Source organism: Oncorhynchus masou, chromosome 14, assembly GCF_036934945.1.
Source record: "Oncorhynchus masou masou isolate Uvic2021 chromosome 14, UVic_Omas_1.1, whole genome shotgun sequence".
In the NCBI taxonomy this organism is placed as follows: Eukaryota; Metazoa; Chordata; class Actinopteri; order Salmoniformes; family Salmonidae; genus Oncorhynchus; species Oncorhynchus masou.
The window spans coordinates 35,282,115-35,303,306 of record NC_088225.1 but is presented as its reverse complement, the minus strand read 5'-3'; the positions used below and the strand labels follow the sequence as shown (position 1 = coordinate 35,303,306).

Genomic DNA, 21,192 nt, shown 5'->3' with positions numbered 1-21,192 from the left:
TGATGTTTTGGTACCTTTGTGAAGATCCTAAGATCTGTGGTTCGTCATGTGAGTTGAGAGGGGTGTATCTTGGCTATAAAAGATACTAAATATTATTTTCTAAACACTCTCATTAATAAACACTGAATTGATTTGAGAGTCACAGGGATGAAGCTCATATTATTAAAAGATGAGGTTGTGTGTGGTTTGTAAACTCTCCTCATTTATTAATACAGTAAATTATATAATCAAACACATGGAGACCGTGTGTGTGTGTGTGTGTGTCCAGTGTGTGTGTGTGTGTGTGTGTCCAGTGTGTGTGTGTGTGTGTGTGTGTGTGTGTCCAGTGTGTGTGTGTCCAGTGTGTGTCAGTGTCTCTGACACAGGGACACTGAGGAGTCAACATTATAAACCCCAAACCCTGGATAGAGGGGCTCAGTGAATGTGGAGGTGAATGTGTACAGGTGGGTCAGTGTGTCAGAGGAGGCTCTATAGAAGGACAGAGTACCGGCTGGCCAGTCCAGATACACTCCTACCCTGTGGGAGCTGGAGGGGCGGACGTCTATGGTAGTGTCGTTACTATTGTGCCAGGCAGCGTAACTGTTGTCAGAGCAGAACAGACTCCAGGACTTGTCATTGTATCCAAGCCAACATTCATCACCCCTTCCTCTCCTGTTGATTCCTTTATATGTCACTCCTATATCAGCTCTTCTCCCACTCCACTCTACCTCCCAGTAACAGCGCCCAGTCAGACCCTCTCTACACAGCACCTGTTCACAGTCCTCAAATCTCTCTGGGTGATCAGGATACGGCTGCTCCTCTCTCCTACATGTCACCTTTCTGTTCTCCTCAGAGAGAGAGAGGAGTCTGTTTACTGTGTTTGGGTCCAGTGTGAGATCACAGACATCTGATGGATGAAACCAGACACAATATTAGAAATCATCATAATTCACATTAGAATGTTAACTCACTTTTCACTAATTCATTTAATGTAGATGTTTCTAGGTATCAAAAGGAGAAGTTAAGGTAACTTGAGACTTGTTGAATGATCACATGTTATATATAAAACACACTTATTCCCATTAGTTACACACACACATAGTCACACAGCAGTCAACACTCACACTTTCTAATCCCAGGATTCATTGTGTACTCTCCACCATGTTCCACACTGTAGCGGTAAGCAGAAGAACAGACAGTCATTGAGGGATACGCTTGAACTCACACACACACACACACACACACACACACACACACACACACACACAACTTTGTCCAAGTGGTGGTCAGAATGTTTGTCTTAACCAGCCTGATAATTCCAACATGTCTGATATGAACATTGACATAAACCCTCTTCATACTTGAGTTTCTCCAGTCTGCAGTGTGGATCCTCCAGTCCAGCAGAGAGCAGTCTGACTCCTGAGTCTCCTGGGTGATTGTAGCTCAGGTCCAGCTCTCTCAGGTGTGAGGGGTTTGACCTCAGAGCTGAGACCAGAGAAGCACAGCCTTCCTCTGTGACTAGACAGCCTGACAGCCTGCAAAGAGTCAAATCATATTAAAATCACACTGATATTTTTTGGTGGTGAAAATAGGGACAGTATATATATTTTTAATGTTCAGATATATCAGTGTCCTGAAACCTGCCATTCTATTCATCAATGGATGTTTCATTATTATAAATGACACATTTTCCAAGTATTGCTTGTCAATAGAAAGATGCATATTAACAAATATTTGAGTGGACTGACCAGACCATTTTAAAAAGCAGTATCAGTCAAAAGACAGACGGTAAGGTATCAGATTTAGATTGTATTGAGTATACAGTCCACACCATATCTATTTAGACAGTGAGGTATCAGATTTAGATTGTATTGAGTATACAGTCCACACCATATCTATTTTGACAGTGAAGCTAACATTTTAAATGTGGCTCTATACTCCCAACATTTTGGATTTCAGATCAAATGTTTCATATGAGGTGACAGTATATAATGTCACCTTTTATTTGAGGATATTTTAATACATATCTGTTTCACTGTTTAGAAAAATAAAAGCACTTTATGTATCTAGTCCCCCTATTTGAAGAAGTCATAAGTATTCTGAACTATTAACTCGAGTGTATTAAAGTCGTTGAAAATGTAGTGTTTGGTCCACTATTCATTGAACGTAATGACTACATCAAGCTTGTGACTCAAACTTGTTGATTGCAGTTTGTTTTGGTTGTGTGTTAGGTTACATTTTTCCCAGTATTAAAATGGTGGTGGTAAGAATGTTTGTCCAATCATTCCTCGCTAATCTGAAGACATGCTCCTTTTCTCAATCACAACCCAGTGTTTGAGCTTTTTTGTTTTTTTGTTCTACTTTGTCTCTCTCTAATTCTCTCTCTCTTTCTCTCTTTCTGAGGACCTGAGCCCTAGGACCATGCCCCAGGACTACCTGACATGATGACTCCTTGCTGTCCCCAGTTCACCTGGCCGTGCTGCTGCTCCAGTTTCAACTGTTCTGCCTTATTATTATTCGACCATGTTGGTCATTTATGAACATTTGAACATCTTGGCCATGTTCTGTTATAATCTCCACCCGACACAGCCAGAAGAGGACTGGCCACCCCACATAGCCTGGTTCCTCTCCAGGTTTCTTCCTAGGTTTTGGCCTTTCTAGAGAGTTTTTCCTAGCCACCGTGCTTCTACACCTGCATTGTTTGTTGTTTGGGGTTTTAGGCTGGGTTTCTGTACAGCACTTTGAGATATCAGCTGATGTACGAAGGGCTATATAAATACATGTGATTTGATTTGATTTGATTAATAATAATGAGTGAGAATATTACAGAGGCTATAACAAAACATACTAACCTCTCACCATTAACCTAAAATAAAAGGTGACATTCTGTACTGTCACCTAATATGAAACATTCTATCTCAAATCAAAAATAATGGACCATAGCACCACATTTAGAACTGTAAGCTACACTGTCCTAACACATATGGTGTGGACTATGTGTGTCTGGTAAACACCTGTGGATCTAGTGAACAGTTATCACTTGTTGACCAACTACAGGAATACTGACCTCAGAGTCTCCAGTTTACAGTGGGGATTCTCCAGTCCAGCAGAGAGCAGCTTCACTCCTGAATCCTTCAGGTCATTGTTACTCAGATCCAGCTCTCTCAGGTGTGAGGGGTTTGACCTCAGAGCTGAGACCAGAGAAGCACAGCCTTCCTCTGTGACTAGACAGCCTGACAGCCTGCCAAGAGTCAAATCATATTAATATCACACTGATATTATTTGGTGTTGAAAATAGTGGCAGTATATTTTTTCCAACATATTCACATATATCTGTGTCCTGAAACCTGCCATATCTATTCATAAATGAATGAATCATTATTAGAAATGACAAATTACTAAAGTATTGCCTGCAGATAGAACAATGAATAGTATGAATATTTGAGTAGACTGACCAGACCAGTTTAAAAAGCAGTATCAGTCAAAAGACATACAGTGAGGAATCAGATTTAGATTGTATTGAGTATACAGTCCACACCATATCTATTTAGACAGTGAGGTATCAGATTTAGATTGTATTGAGTATACAGTCCACAACATATCTATTTAGACAGTGAGGTATCAGATTTAGATTGTATTGAGTATACAGTCCGCACCATATCTATTTAGACAGTGAGGTATCAGATTTAGATTGTATTGAGTATACAGTCCACACCATATCTATTTAGACAGTGAAACTAACATTTTAAATGTGACTCTATACTCCAGCATTTTGGATTTCAGATCAAATGTTTCATATGAGGTGACAGTATATAATGTCACCTTTTATTTGAGGATATTTTAATACAGTATCTGTTTCACCGTTTAGAAATAAAAGCACTTTATGTATCTCGTCCCCTATTTGAAGAAGTCATAAGTATTCTGACCAATTCACTCACAGTGTATTAAAGTTGTCAAAAGTTTAGTATTTGGTCCCATATTCTTTGAACACAATGACTACATCAAGCCTGTGACTGCATGATTTAGAAAGATCATGAATGAATCATGAATAATAATGAGTGACAAAGTTACAGAGGCTACAACATAACATGCTAAACTCTCACCATTACCAATAACAGAGACAACAACAAAACATGGGGGGTCTGATCTTTGTTCTCTGTAACTTTCTCATTCATCATTATTCTCGATTCATTCCTGATTATTCATCATCATAGTAGCATCCACATGAATGTAGAAGTGTTCAGAAACATCTTCTATTCTTACTGACAATACAAGTGAAGTGACTCCAAAATGACAGGACATTATTCACCATTCAGTTTCTATTAGGAAAACATCTAAAACACAACCAAGACAAACTGCAAATTAATTCAACAAGTTTGTAGAGTCACAAGGTTAATGTCATTTAAAAATTATATATTTTTCACCTTTATTTAATACTGGTAATGAGTGGAGAACAGGAGGGCTTCTTAAAAGAAAAAATATCAGGTCTGTGAGAGCCGGAATTCTTACTGGTTGGTAGGTGGTTGGAGGCTTCAACAAAACATGCTAACCTCTCACCATTACCAATAACAGAGGCTACAACAAAACATGCTAACCTCTCACCAATACCAATAACAGAGGCTACAACAAAACATGCTAACCTCTCACCATTACCAATAACAGAGGCTACAACAAAACATGCTAACCTCTCACCATTACCAATAACAGAGGCTACAACAAAACATGCTAACCTCTCACCATTACCAATAACAGAGGCTACAACAAAACATGCTAACCTCTCACCATTACCAATAACAGAGGCTACAACAAAACATGCTAACCTCTCACCATTACCAATAACAGAGGCTACAACAAAACATGCTAACCTCTCACCATTACCAATAACAGAGGCTACAACAAAACATGCTAACCTCTCACCATTACCAATAACAGAGGCTACAACAAAACATGCTAACCTCTCACCATTACCAATAACAGAGGCTACAACAAAACATGCTAACCTCTCACCATTACCAATAACAGAGGCTACAACAAAACATGCTAACCTCTCACCATTACCAATAACAGAGGCTACAACTAAACATGCTAACCTCTCACCATTACCAATAACAGAGGCTACAACTAAACATGCTAACCTCTCACCATTACCAATAAGAGGCTACAACAAAACATGCTAACCTCTCACCATTACCAATAACAGAGGCTACAACAAAACATGCTAACCTCTCACCATTACCAATAACAGAGGGGGTCTGATCTTTGTGCCTCTAAATTTCTCATTCATCATCATTCTCGATTCATTCCTGATTATTCATCATCATAGTAGCATCCACATGAATGTAGAAGTGTTCAGAAACATCTTCTATTCTTACTGACAATACAAGTGAAGTGACTCCAAAATGATAGGACATTATTCACCATTCAGTTTCTATCAGGAAAAACATCCAAAACACAACCAAGACAAACTGCAAATTAATTCAACAAGTTAGTAGAATCACAAGCTTAATGTAATCACTGCAGGCTTGGAATATGGGACCAAATACTAAACTTTTGACAAAATTAATTTGTCAAAATAATTAAGACTTCTTCAAATGGGAGAACTAAACTCAGCATAAAAAGAAACGTCGTCTCACTGTCAACTGCGTTTATTTTCAGCAAACTTAATTAACATGTGTAAATATTTGTATAAACATAACATTCAACAACTGACACATAAATTGAACAAGTTCCACAGACATGTGACTAACAGAAATGGAATAATGTGTCCCTGAACAAAGGGTGGGGTCAAAATCAAAAGTAAGTCAATATCTGGTGTGGCCACCAGCTGCACTAAGTACTGCAGTGCATCTCCTCCTCATGGACTGCACCAGATTTGCCAGTTCTTGCTGTGAGATGTTACTCCACTCTTCAACCTAGGCACCTGCAAGTTCCCGGACATTTTGGGGGGAATGGCCCTAGCCCTCACCCTCCGATCCAACAGGTCCCAGATGTGCTCAATGGGATTGATAACCGGGCTCTTCGCTGGCCATGGCAGAACACTTGTGGTGAAATCTGCACGGAGCCTTCACCGTGTACTGACACTTTAAGAGCACATGAGCAGTAAGGAAGGAGGAGATAAAGAGATCTCATTCAGCTCTTTGGGGAGGGGCTCTTGGGTGGCGCGACAGTTTGATTGTGTGTGCTGTACTGCAGAAGTTTTGTTTGTTTTCAGCGTTTGTAGTTTATAACGTATTTAAGTCAATCATCAGTGTGATCGCTTTAGATCGTGGTTGTTTTTGTTTGGGACCGCGCCCGTTATGGATCGCATGGATAAGTAGCAACATTGTTGCGAAGCCTTAACATACAAACCAACAAACCATCGGACAGTCAGACCGTACACCGGCAGGCCTGAAGACCACAGCTAAGATTTCTCTTTTTCTCTCTCTTTCTCTTCCCTCTCGTTCCAGTGCTTTACCCTGCAACAGACTCTATTTTTCAAATGCACTTCCCATTGAAGTTCATTAGAGTTGGACTATTATTGCCCTGCCAGAAGTATTTTGATGGACATTTTAGTTAAAAGGGAGGTTGCTTGCAAGTTGTGTATTGTTATGTGAACTGTATTGAGGTGAGGTGTACTAATGACATGTGGCCGAGAAGACTGTGGACATTTTTAAGGCCTTTGTTGTGTCGATGAACACCCCCCACATTCATACCCTCCGCACTCATCCACTAGAAAATAATACAGATTATTGCAAATCCTCTGTTGATGACTGGGTTCGTTCTTGTATGACGTTGCTGTTTAATTGCTCTGCCATTATTAGTATTAGTATTATTGTATGAGGTATTTTTGTTGGGGTTACCCCTGTGCTGTGATGTGGGTTTTATATGGTGTGTAATCTCTTTTCTCTCCACTGGCTATCTGGTAAACAGGCTACACTCTAGGCAGTCTCTTCTGCTGATGTGTGTGGGTCTGGTAGTGGAACTCTCTCTATTCTACTCTTTTCCTTTCGGGACGGTTAATACCTGCCTGGCGCCCGAACAAAATCTTTCTTTACCCCTCTCTAATAAATACCGCTACACACTGACATTCCTGTCTTGCAGGAAATCACGCGCAAAACAAGCAGTATGGCTGATGGCATTGTCATGCTGGATGGTCATGTCAGGATGAGCCTGCAGGAAGGGTACCACATGAGGGAGGAAGATGTCTTCCCTGTAACGCACAGCTTTGAGATTGCCTGCAATGACAACAAACTCAGTCCGATGATGCTGTGACACACCTCCCCAGACCAAGACGGACCCTCCACCTCCAAATCGATCCCACTCCAGAGTACAGGCCTCGGTGTAATGCTCATTCCTTCGACGATAAATGCGAATACGACCATCACCCCTGGTGAGCCAAAACTGCAATTCGTCAGTGAAGAGCACTTTTTGCCAGTCCTGTCTGGTCCAGCGACAGTGGGTTTGTGCCTATAGGCGACGGTGTTGCCAGTGATTTCTGGGGAGGACCTGCCTTACAACAGGTATACAAGCCCTCAGTCCAGCCTCTCTCAGCCTATTACGGACAATCTGAGCACTGGAGGAGGGATTGTGTGTTCCGGTGTAACTCGGGCAGTTGTTGTTGCCATCCTGTACCTGTCCCGCAGGTGTGATGTTCGGATGTACCGATCCTGCGCAGGTGTTGTTACACGTGGTCTGCCACTGCGAGGACGATCAGCTGTCCATCCTGTCTCCCTTTAGCGCTGTCTTAGGCGTCTCACAGTACAGACATCACAATTTATTTCCATGGCCACATCTGCAATCCTCATGCCTCCTTGCTGCATGCCTAAGGCACGTTCATGCAACTGAGCAGGGACCCTGGGCATCTTTCTTTTGGTGTTTTTCAGAGTCAGTAGAAAGGCCTCTTTAATGTCCTAAGTTTTCATAACTGTGATCTTCATTGCCTACCGTCTGTAAGCTGTAAATGTCTAAACGACCGTCCCACAGGTGCATGTTCATTAATTGTTTATGGTTCATTGAACAAGCATGGGAAACAGTGCTTAAACCCTTTTCAAAAAAGATCTGTGAAGTTATTTGGATTTTTACAATTTATCTTTGAAAGACAGGGTCCTGAAAAAGGGATGTTTCTTTTTTTGAGGAATTTAGATACATAAAGTGCCTCCATATCTCAACGGTAAAATATAAGGTTGTGGTCAAAAGTTTTGAAAGACACAAATATTAATATTCACAAAGTCTGCTGCCTCAGGACAAGTCTGGAGATCACTCTGTCATGCTGATTGAGTTCGAATAACAGACTGGAAGCTTCAAAAGGAGGGTGGTGGTTGGAATCATTGTTCTTCCTCTGTCAAACATTGTTCTTCCTCTGTCAAACATTGTTACCTGCAAGGAAACTTGTGTTGTCAACATTGCTTTGCACAGAAAGGGCTTCACAGGCAAGGATATTGCTGCCAGTAAGATTGCATCTAAATCAACCATTTATCGGATCATCAAGAACTTCAAGGAGAGCGGTTCAATTGTTGTGAAGAAGGCTTCAGGGCGCCCAAGAAAGTCCAGCAAACACCAGGACCATCTCCTAAAGTTGATTCAGCTGCGGGATTGGGGCACCACCAATACAGAGCTTGCTCAGGAATGGCAGCAGGCAGGTGTGAGTGCATCTGCATGCACAGTGAGGCAAAGTCTTTTGGAGGATGGCCTGGTGTCAAGAAGGGCAGCAAAGAAGCCACTTCTCTCCAGGAACAACATCTGGGACAGACTTATATTCTGCAAAAGGTACAGCGATTGGACTGCTGAGGACTGGGGTAAAGTCATTTTCTCTGATGAATCCCCTTTCCAATTGTTTGGGGCATCCGGAAAAAGGCTTGTCCGGAGAAGACAAGGAGAGCGCTACCATCAGTCCTGTGTCATGCCAACAGTAAAGCATCCTGAGACCATTCATGTGTGGGGTTGTTTCTCAGCCAAGGGAATGGGATCACTCACAATTTTGCCTAAGAACACAGCCATGAATAAAGAATGGTACCAACACATCCTCCAAGAGCAACTTCTCCCAACCATCCAGGAACAGTTTGGTGACGAACAATGCCGTTTCCAGCATGATGGAGCACCTTGCCATAAGGCAAAAGTGATAACTAAGTGGCCTGGGGAACAAAACATTGATATTTTGGGTCCATGGCCAGGAAACTCCCCAGACCTTAATCCCATTGAGAACTTGTGGTCAACCCTCAAGAGGCAGGTGGATATACAAAAACCCACACATTCTGACAAACTCCAAGCATTGATTATGTAAGAATAGGCTGCCATCAGTCAGGATGTGGCCCAGAAGTTAATTGACAGCATGCCAGGGCGGATTGCAGAGGTCTTGAGAAAGAAGGGTCAACACAGCAAATATTGACTCTTTGCATCAACTTCATGTAATTGTCAATAAAAGCCTTTGACACTTATGAAATGCTTGTAATTATACTTCAGTATTCCAGTAACAACTGACAAAAATATCTAAAGACACTGTAGCAGCAAACCTTGTGGAAATTACTATTTGTTTCATTCTCAAAACTTTTGGCCACGACTGTATATGTATGAGTACCTTTAAATAAAAGGTGACATTCTGTACTGTCACATAATATGAAACATTATGTCTCAAATCCAAAATGCTGGAGAAAAGCACCACATTTAAAACTGTAAGCTTCACTGTCCAAACACATATGGTGTGGACTATGTGTGCCTGGTAAATACATGTGGATCTGGTGAACAGTTATCACTTGTTGACCAACTACAGGAATACTGACCTCAGAGTCTCCAGTTTACAGTGGGGATTCCCCAGTCCAGCAGAGAGCAGCTTCACTCCTGAATCCTTCAGGTCATTGTTACTCAGATCCAGCTCTCTCAGGTGTGAGGGGTTTGACTCCAGAGCTGAGACCAGAGAAGCACAGCCTTCCTCTGTGACTAGACAGCCTGACAGCCTGACAAAGAGTCAAATCATATTAAAATCACACTGATATTCTTTGGTGGTGAAAATAGTGGCAGTATATTTTTTTCAACATATTCAGATACATCAGTGTCCTGAAACCTTCCATATATTTTCATAAATGAATGTATCATCATTAAAAATGACAAATGATTAAATCATTACCTGAGGATAGACACATGTAAAGTACAAATATTATAGTAGACTGACCAGACCAGTTTAAAAAGTAGTATCAGTCAGAAGACAGACAGTGAGGTATCAGATTTAGATTGTATTGAGTATACAGTCCACACCATATCTATTTAGACAGTGAGGTATCAGATTTAGATTGTATTGAGTATACAGTCCTCACCATATCTATTTAGACAGTGAGGAATCAGATTTAGATTGTATTGAGTATACAGTCTACAGCATATCTATTTAGACAGTGAGGAATCAGATTTAGATTGTATTGAGTAAATGTGGCTCTATACTCCAACATTTTGGATTTCAGATCAAATGTTTCATATGAGGTGACAGTATATAATGTCACCTTTTTATTTTAAGATGTTTTAATACATATCTGTTTCACGTTTTGAAATGAAAACACTTTATGTTTCCAGTCTCCCCATTAGAAGAAGACATAAGTAATCTGACAAATTTACTTATAGTGTATTAAAGTAGTCTAAAGTTTAGTATTTGGTCGTTTTTTTGGATTGTGTTTTGAGCAACAATAAAATGGTGGATGATGACTGGAGTAATTTTCTGTCTAAGAGAGTAGATAACATGTTTCTACACAATAATAAATCAATCCTGATGATTAATTTAAGAAAAATCATGAAAGAATCATGAATAATAATGAGTGAGAAAGTTACAGAGACTACAACAAAACATGCTAACCTCTCACCATTACCAATAACAGAGGCTACAACAAAACATGCTAACCTCTCACCATTATCAATAACAGAGGCTACAACAAAACATGCTAACCTCTCACCATTACCAATAACAGAGGCTACAACAAAACATGCTAACCTCTCACCATTACCAATAACAGAGGCTACAACAAAACATGCTAACCTCTCACCATTACCAGTAACAGAGGCTACAACTAAACATGCTAACCTCTCACCATTACCAATAACAGAGACTACAACAAAACATGCTAACCTCTCACCATTACCAATAACAGAGACTACAACAAAACATGCTAACCTCTCACCATTACCAATAACAGAGGGGGTCTGATCTTTGTTCCTCTGTAACTTTCTCATCCATCATTATTCTCGATTCATTCCTGATTATTCATCATCATAGTAGCATCCACATGAATGTAGAAGTGTTCAGAAACATCTTCTATTCTTCCTGACAATACAAGTGAAGTGACTCCAAAATGACAGGACATTATTCACCATTCAGTTTCTATCAGGATTTACTATTAATAACTATTAAAAACATTCCAAAACATCATCCAAAACATCATCCAAAACACAACAAGTTAAACAGAAATACATGTGTGTCTGGTAAACACATGTGGATCTGGTGAACAGTTATCACTTGTTGACCAACTACAGGAATACTGACCTCAGAGTCTCCAGTTTACAGTGGGGATTCCCCAGTCCAGCAGAGAGCAGCTTCACTCCTGAATCATTCAGGTCATTGTTACTCAGATCCAGCTCTCTCAGGTGTGAGGGGTTTGAGACCAGAGCTGAGACCAGAGAAGCACAGCCTTCCTCTGTGACTCCACAGCCTGACAGCCTGACAAAGAGATCATCATGACTTCACAAACACACTGTTCATTTAACACCAGTAGTGTAGAAGGACAATGGGAGATGCATTTGGTTTATTCTCTCAAACAACATATAGATTCATCTACCGTTTCCTAGACTTGTATGGTCATATTGTTATACTAATGTGAAAATCAATGCATTTATTCAATATGTTTTTCAATACAATATTATATACGGTGCCTTGCGAAAGTATTCGGCCCCCTTGAACTTTGCGACCTTTTGCCACATTTCAGGCTTCAAACATGAAGATATAAAACTGTATTTTTTTGTGAAGAATCAACAACAAGTGGGACACAATCATGAAGTGGAACGACATTTATTGGATATTTCAAACTTTTTTAACAAATCAAAAACTGAAAAATTGGGCGTGCAAAATTATTCAGCCCCCTTAAGTTAATACTTTGTAGCGTCACCTTTTGCTGCGATGACAGCTGTAAGTCGCTTGGGGTATGTCTCTATCAGTTTTGCACATCGAGAGACTGAATTTTTTTCCCATTCCTCCTTGCAAAACAGCTCGAGCTCAGTGAGGTTGGATGGAGAGCATTTGTGAACAGCAGTTTTCAGTTCTTTCCACAGATTCTCGATTGGATTCAGGTCTGGACTTTGACTTGGCCATTCTAACACCTGGATATGTTTATTTTTTAACCATTCCATTGTAGATTTTGCCTTATGTTTTGGATCATTGTCTTGTTGGAAGACAAATCTCCGTCCCAGTCTCAGGTCTTTTGAAGACTCCATCAGGTTTTCTTCCAGAATGGTCCTGTATTTGGCTCCATCCATCTTCCCATCAATTTTAACCATCTTCCCTGTCCCTGCTGAAGAAAAGCAGGCCCAAACCATGATGCTGCCACCACCATGTTTGACAGTGGGTATGATGTGTTCAGGGTGATGAGCTGTGTTGCATTTACGCCAAACATAACGTTTTGCATTGTTGTCAAAAAGTTCAATTTTGGTTTCATCTGACCAGAGCACCTTCTTCCACATGTTTGGTGTGTCTCCCAGGTGGCTTGTGGTAAACTTTAAACGACACTTTTTATGGATATCTTTAAGAAATGGCTTTCTTCTTGCCACTCTTCCATAAAGGCCAGATTTGTGCAATATACGACTTATTGTTGTCCTATGGACAGAGTCTCCCACCTCAGCTGTAGATCTCTGCAGTTCATCCAGAGTGATCATGGGCCTCTTGGCTGCATCTCTGATCAGTCTTCTCCTTGTATGAGCTGAAAGTTTAGAGGGACGGCCAGGTCTTGGTAGATTTGCAGTGGTCTGATACTCCTTCCATTTCAATATTATCGCTTGCACAGTGCTCCTTGGGATGTTTAAAGCTTGGGAAATATTTTTGTATCCAAATCTGGCTTTAAACTTCTTCACAACAGTATCTCGGACCTGCCTGGTGTGTTCCTTGTTCTTCATGATGCTCTCTGCGCTTTTAACGGACCTCTGAGACTATCACAGTGCAGGTGCATTTATACGGAGACTTGATTACACACAGGTGGATTGTATTTATCATCATTAGTCATTTAGGTCAACATTGGATCATTCAGAGATCCTCACTGAACTTCTGGAGAGGGTTTGCTGCACTGAAAGTAAAGGGGCTGAATAATTTTGCACGCCTAATTTTTCAGTTTTTGATTTGTTAAAAAAGTTTGAAATATCCAATAAATGTCGTTCCACTTCATGATTGTGTCCCACTTGTTGTTGATTCTTCACAAAAAAATACAGTTTTATATCTTTATGTTTGAAGCCTGAAATGTGGCAAAAGGTCGCAAAGTTCAAGGGGGCCGAATACTTTCTCAAGGCACTGTACATATTATAATGCATATTTTTCTCTAAAATGAATATTTCTTCCTGATGATTAGTACTTGAATGTCATGTTATTTACTCACAGAACAGCTCTGGAGGCTTTGACCACTGGCAGCAGCCTCAGAAGACCTTCCTCTGATCTGGAGTATTTCTTCAGGTCAAACACATCCAGCTCCTTTTCTGAAGTCAGCAACACAAAGACCAGAGCTGACCACTGTGCAGGTGACAGGTTGGGTTTTGAGAGACTTCCTGATCTCAGGTAGCTTTGGATCTCCTCCACTAGAGAATGGTCATTCAGTTCATTCAGACAGTGGAACAGATTGATGCTCCTCTCTGGAGAGGGATTCTCCCTGATCCTCTCCTTGATGTACTTGACTGTTTCTTCATGGCTCTGTGAGCTGCTTCTTGTCTTTGTCAGTAGACCTCGTAAGTGCTTCTGATTGGACTCCAGTGAGAGGCCAAGAAGGAAGCGGAGGAAAAGGTCCAGGTTTCCTGTCTCACTTTGTAAGGCTTTGTCCACAGCACTCTTGTAGAAAGTAACTACAGACTTGTCTTTTGTTTGCAGTTTGTCCATTAGATTCTCATTGTTGTTGATGAATGAGAGGAACACATATACAGCAGCCAGAAACTCCTGAATGCTCAGATGAACAAAGCAGTACACCTTGTACTGGTACAGCCCACATTCCTCTTTAAAGAGCTGTGTGCACAATCCTGAGTACACTGAGGCTTCATTAACATCAATGCCAGCCTCTATCAGGTCTTCTTCATAGAAAATCAGATTGCCCTTCACAAGCTGTTGAAAAGCCAGTTTTCCCAGTGACAGAATGTTTTCTTTATTCCAGTGTGGATCTGTCTCTTCTTTCCCAAGATACTTTTCATTCTTCTGTTTGGTATGAAACTCCACAAGGTGTGTGTACATCTCAGTCAGAGTCTTGGGCATCTCTTCTCTCTTATGTTCCAGCATGTGTTCAAGGACTGTTGCAGAAATCCAACAGAAGACTGGAATGTGGCACATGATGTTGAGGCTCCTTGATGTCTTTATGTGTGAGATGATTCTGCTGGCCAGGTCCTCATCACTGAATCTCTTCCTGAAGTACTCCTCCTTCTGTGGGTCATTGAACCCTCGTACCTCTGCCACCTGGTCAACACACCCTGAAGGGATCTTATTGGCTGCTGCAGGTCGGGTAGTTATCCAGATGAGAGCAGAGGGAAGCAGATTTCCCTTGATGAGATTTGTCAGCAGAACATCCACTGAGGTTGACTCTGTGACGTCCCAACAGATCTTGTTCTTCTGGAAGTCTAGGGGCAGTCGGCACTCATCCAGACCATCAAAGATGAACAGAACTTTGTACTTGTTGTAGTTGGAGATTCTTGAATCTTTAGTTTCCATTGAGAAGTGATTGAGAAGTTCAATGAAAGTGTAGTTGTCCTCTTTCATCAAATTCAGCTCCCGGAAAGGGAATGAAAATACAAATTGGACATCCTGATTAGCTTTTCCTTCAGCCCAATCCAGAATGAACTTCTGCACAGAGACTGTTTTTCCAATGCCAGCGACTCCCTTTGTCAGCACAGTTCTGATAGGTTTGTCTTGTCCAGTTAAGGGTTTGAAGATGTCGTTACATTTGATTGCAGTCTCTGGTCTTGCTTGTTTCCTGGTTGTTGTCTCAATCTGTCTCAGCTCATGTTCATTATTGACCTCTCCTGTTCCACCCTCTGTGATGTAGAGCTCTGTGTAGATCCTATTGAGAAGTGTTGGGTTTCCTTGTTTAGCGATCCCCTCAAATACACATTGAAACTTCTTCTTTAGATTTGATTTGAGTTCACGTTGGCAAATCACAGCAGGATCATCTGAATCTAGAAATAACACAGAGGATATTAATATTACATCTGAGTTAATGCCTACAGTATTGTAGGACTTTTATAAAGTTTAAATTATAATAATTTATTCTCTAAACTGACTGTATAAATGTGTATATGTTTTCATAATGCATTACAGACTGGTGTGACTGATTATATTATTATTGGTATTATTGATGGTATTATTAATGTTCTCTCTCTCTCTCTCTAAATTAATCACCACAACACATCCCTGCTGCAACTTGATGAGGTCACTAGGTTTTGTGTTAAGGCTGCTACAATATCATTGAGTTACACAGCTACTTACACAGCTGTACTTTAGCTACAGCTTTTAAATGTTATAAAGCATCATTCAACATGAGGCAGACAGCTCTTACATTTATCCAGTGTGTCAGCAAGCTCCTTCTGGTTCATTTTCCTCAGGATGTGCAGTGTGATCTTCAGAGCCCCCTCTCTGGCACTGCTCTCCTGCTGCTCATCTTCAGCATCCACCACTTCCTTATCCTGCTTCTGACTCTCAAAGCCTTCTGGGAGTTCTGGACTAAGAATCCTCTTGAACATCTTCAGCTCGTTCTTCAAAAATGTCATAATATTCTCTTCTAGCAACTGAAAAAAATAAAGTAAATAAGTTAAGCAAGAGAAGAAATGCTTTCTCATTAACACATTAATGAATGATTGACAGATCAACTTTACTTGAGGAAAACAAAAACAAATGTACATAACAGGACCACATACACTGAATATGGAGGCCAGGTCTGTTTGATGACTCTGGGAAGACTGACCACTGAGAATCTCTGACTCTGATCTCTCCTGTTGGTTTCTGTGGACAAAACATGAGATTACTTCTCCTCATCCAGGGAGTACACACACACACACACACACACACACACACACACACACACACACACACACACACACACACACACACACACACACACACACACACACACACACACACACACACACACACGTTGGGAATGTTGTGTCTGTTTAATATTGTTTTAGGACTATGAAAATGGACAAAAGGATGAGCCTATGGATTATGAAAACAACAACAATAAATGGGAAAATGAGAGAGGAGAAATGACTAGAGACAGTGTTGTTTAACTCACTGAACAGGACCCATGAGTTCTTCTTACCTTTGTTCAGTAGAAAAGTCTCCCTCTCTAAAGGTTAGAGGAGGTTTCATAGACCGGTCACTCTTCATGGACACACAGCTAGGAACAGGGGAGGCTGGTCTCTCCTGCTGGATTGGACTTCAACACAACAGAGACAAACATTACATCTCTCATCTACTCTGAGCTCAGATGGGGAAACATAAGAAGAGTTTCATTGCAAAACACTATATATCACTTTTCAGTAATGTTAGTAAATTAGCTTTTATTGTTTAAAGCATTTCTGAAAGAGATTGGTGTTTTTTTTCTCTATCTAATCATGGCATGGGATTGTTCACTATCTAATCATGGTATGGGATTGATATGTACAGATATGAATTTGTTTAAAATCACTTGATGTCTTCATTTCAGAGACAAATAATAATGTTTTTTTTCCTCAAAATGCTATATATTTGCCTCACTCTCAAATGTTACCTACCGGAATAATGAGGCTATAAGGAGTACCAGTACTGAGTCAATGTGCAGGGTACTAGGTAGTTGAGGTAATAATGAAACTATAAGGAGAACCAGTACTGAGTCAATGTGCAGGGTACCAGGTAGTTGAGGTAATAATGAGACTATAAGGAGAACCAGTACTGAGTCAATGTGCAGGGTACCAGGTAGTTGAGGTAATAATGAGTCTATAAGGAGAACCAGTACTGAGTCAATATGCAGGGTACCAGGTAGTTGAGGTAATAATGAGACTATAAGGAGTACCAGTACTGAGTCAATGTGCAGGGTACCAGGTAGTTGAGGTGATAATGAGACTATAAGGAGTACCAGTACTGAGTCAACAGGGTACCAGGTAGTTGAGGTAATAATGAGACTATAAGGAGAACCAGTACTGAGTCAATGTGCAGGGCACCAGGTAGTTGAGGTAATAATGAGTCTATAAGGAGTACCAGTACTGAGTCAATGTGCAGGGTACCAGGTAGTTGAGGTAATATGTACATGTAGGTAAAGGTAAAAGTGACTAGAAAATCAGGATAGAGATTACCACTCCTCACCCAGGGAGCACACACACACACACACACACACACACACACACACACACACACACACACACACACACACACACACACACACACACACACACACACACACACACACACACACACAATGTTGTGTTTGTTTAATATTGTTTTAGGACTATGGAAATTGACAAAATAATTAGCCTATGGATTATGAAAACAACAACAATAAATGGGAAAATGGGAGAGGAGAAATGACTAGAGACAGTGTTGTTTAACTCACTGACCAGGACCCATGAGTTCTTCTTACCTTTGTTCAGTAGAAAAGTCTCCCTCTCTAAAGTTTAGAGGTTGACTAATAGACCGGTCACTCTTCATGGACACACAGCTGGGAACAGGGGAGGCTGGTCTCTCCTGCTTGATTGGGCTTCAACACAACAGAGACAAACATTACATCTCATCTACTCTGAGCTCAGATGGGGAAACATAAGAAGAGTTTAATTCCAAAAAGCTATGTATCCATTTTCAGAAACGTTTGAAAATTAGCTTTTATTAGCTTTTATTGTTTAAAGAAGTTATGTTTATGTTAAGTTATGTTTTTTGCTAAATAAGATGGCACGTGAGTACCTGCTTCTATAAACCAATGAGGAGATGGCACGTGGGTACCTGCTTCTATTAACCAATGAGGAGATGGGACATGGGTACCTGCTTCTATTAACCAATGAGGAGATGGCACGTGGGTACCTGCTTCTATTAACCAATGAGGAGATGGCACATGGGTACCTGCTTCTATAAACCAATGAGGAGATGGCACGTGGGTACCTGCTTCTATAAACCAATGAGGAGATGGCACATGGGTACCTGCTTCTATTAACCAATGAGGAGATGGCACGTGGGTACCTGCTTCTATTAACCAATGAGGAGATGGCACATGGGTACCTGCTTCTATTAACCAATGAGGAGACCAATGAGGAGATGCAGCGTGATCTGCGTCTCAAATAGAACTGACTTCCAGACGTTAGTTAATGGCGCGAGCAGTGTGTCATTTTTAATAACGAATTTCATTAAGCGACGCGAGCGTTGTGGTCAGTCTGTCAGCCCATACCTGCTATTGAGGCGCCCTGAAAATAATATTCAAAAGTTTGGTCCTTGGACACAGACGGGTTAAACACTAAAGTTACCGTCCATCTAGTGAAGAGAGGAGAACCGGACAGAGGTAGGCAGCATCCGTCAACGAGAGAGGGAGAAGCCTCACCGGGATTTAACAGGTGGAAGAAACAACCGGGGAGCTCCATCGGTCCACAAGAAATGCAGACAGCCGGTGATGATGTAGTGGTAGCTATGGTAACTAGGATGCTGCTGGTAGAGTAGCTTGCTAGCTTACCGAGCTGTACCGACTAGCTAGTATAACTAGGATGCTGCTGGTAGAGTAGCTTGCTAGCTTACCGAGCTGTACCGACTAGCTAGGATAACTAGGATGCTGCTGGTAGAGTAGCTAGCTAGCTTACCGAGCTGTACCGATTAGCTAGGATAACTAGGATGCTGCTGGTAGAGTAGCTAGCTAGCTTACCGAGCTGTACCGATTAGCTAGGATAACTAGGATGCTGCTGGTAGAGTAGCTAGCTAGCTTACCGAGCTGTACCGACTAGCTAGGATAACTAGGATGCTGCTGGTAGAGTAGCTAGCTAGCTTACCGAGCTGTACCGATTAGCTAGGATAACTAGGATGCTACTGGTAGAGTAGCTAGCTAGCTTACCGAGCTGTACCGACTAGCTAGGATAACTAGGATGCTGCTGGTAGAGTAGCTAGCTAGATTACCGAGCTGTATTGACTAGCTATGATAACTAGGATGCTGCTGGTAGAGTAGCTAGCTAGATTACCGAGCTGTACCGACTAGCTAGGATAACTAGGATGCTGCTGGTAGAGTAACTAGCTAGCTTACCGAGCTGTACCGACTAGCTTGGTTAGTTAGCAGGTCGTTCATCTGTCCCTCGTCTCGATGATGAATCCGGTGAAACACAAATTGAAACAAGGATAGAGAGTGAAAAGGATCTGGCTACACTCACACTGTCCCTGACCGTAAAGAAAAAGCAAATTGAACAGTAAACTTCGGTGTCTCAACACTGTAACAAACTCCGTCGTTATTCCCCAAGATCACCTCAGTCCACTCTGCGCGTAACCGGCTTGGCGCCACACCGAATGTGGACGTGGACAGTTCTGTACGGGGACATCGGACATGAGCCGTGCAACACAATCAACTAAACCCAGTCTTGACAGTGGGTAACATTGGTAATATTCATTTTTTATCATTATGTAAAACAAACATTCTGTTTTTTTACAACAATATGTTGAGATCAGGGACCATACCCACAAAGTGTCTCAGAGTAGAACATTGGTCGTATAAGTGCTGAGAATAAAGACAGTTTACACTTTATGGGTATAAATTAAAGCTATGCATGAAGTCTCTAGTCCCACCTCGTCAGCAGATATTTAGGACACCTGGTGAGCTGTCCTAAGTAGTTAAGAGTTTACAGCAGGTGTCCTAAGTAGTTAAGAGTTAACAGCAGGTGTCCTAAGTAGTTAAGAGTTAACAGCAGGTGTCCTAAGTAGTTTAGAGTTAACAGCAGGTGTCCTAAGTAGTTAAGAGTTAACAGCAGGTGTCCTAAGTAGTTTTAAGAGTTAACAGCAGGTGTCCTAAGTAGTTAAGAGTTAACAGCAGGTGTCCTAAGTAGTTAAGAGTTCACAGCAGGTGTCCTAAGTAGTTAAGAGTTAACAGCAGGTGTCCTAAGTAGTTAAGAGTTAACAGCAGCTATAGAATAATGCAGTGAGTCAGTGGTTCCTGAGCCACATGTAATTGCTTTGTAGTAGTTAAAATAATGTTTTATATTTCTATATGATCAATCCATTAATAATATAGACCTACATGCAACAGCAAGTCTTGTGCTTTTGGCACTGAGTTATGTATAATAATGATGTATAACTGCATAGCATTCTGTCTTCATTTTGGCAGATTAACTCGTGCTTATTTCTGAAGATTAACTCAGGTTGGAGTCTGAGCTGTGACCGAAAGGTGGCTGGTTCGAATCCCGGGCCGGGCGCTGGAAAAAACAGGTGGAATTGATCTGACCACTGGAGGGCTGCTGGGTTCACATCCTCAAAACATGAACCTTTTGTTGATCAGAACTCTAGAGGTTTCTTTCACTGAACCCCAAAATATATATAACTTTTATTGATTTCATATTTTAAGGAAGTGATAGAAGCCTTTTTGGCTCTATAAGGAACCTTGTTTTCTAAACACGTTTTTCTTTTGATGATTTAATTATCTACATCATGTTATTTGAGATTGTATAATAATAAACACGTTTACATCATGTTATTTCAAGTTCTCCCTTTGGAGCACAACATCACATTGTTAAATAATAGTCCTAAATTGGGCATGGCTATAAATTGGGCATTTGAAGGCATCTAGGGTGTAATATGAGTTTGATGAAAATGAACATTGTTGCAACGTTGTAGGCAACATTATTGGCAAGGGACTTGATACCTACTATGCCAAAGACATTTAGAGTTGTTAAACGGGTGTGAAGAGTTGTACATTGCAACGAGTACATTCAGGGAGCCGTGGAACCCCTGCAGTACCTCCACAGACCCCGGATTGAGAACCCCTGCAGTACCTCCACAGACCCCAGATTGAGAACCTACCTCCACAGACCCGGATTGAGAAC

General features: G+C 41.1%; 2 protein-coding genes across 4 annotated transcripts in view; one reads left to right on the top strand and one right to left on the bottom strand.

Moving 5' to 3' along the window:
• The window catches only part of LOC135554797 (NACHT, LRR and PYD domains-containing protein 3-like), a 133,373-nt gene that overhangs the window by 61,542 nt on the left and 50,639 nt on the right, over positions 1-21,192 (top strand). The window lies entirely within an intron of this gene.
• LOC135554845 (ribonuclease inhibitor-like) lies at positions 183-13,555 on the bottom strand. The gene is made up of 7 exons (XM_064987287.1): positions 13,545-13,555; positions 11,477-11,671; positions 9,735-9,908; positions 3,047-3,220; positions 1,341-1,514; positions 1,104-1,150; positions 183-886 (listed from the first exon to the last, which is right to left on the bottom strand). Exons 1-7 carry the CDS (start codon positions 13,553-13,555, stop codon positions 348-350), a joined length of 1,314 nt encoding a protein of 437 aa, XP_064843359.1. The 3' UTR covers positions 183-347.

Coding starts and splice junctions, on each gene's coding strand:
- LOC135554845 (XM_064987287.1), bottom strand. Junction 3,221..9,734: donor TGTAAACTGGAGACTCTGAG/GTCAGTATTCCT, acceptor GACTCTTGGCAG/GCTGTCAGGCTGTCTAGTCA. Junction 1,151..1,340: donor TGCAGACTGGAGAAACTCAA/GTATGAAGAGGG, acceptor TTACCGCTACAG/TGTGGAACATGGTGGAGAGT.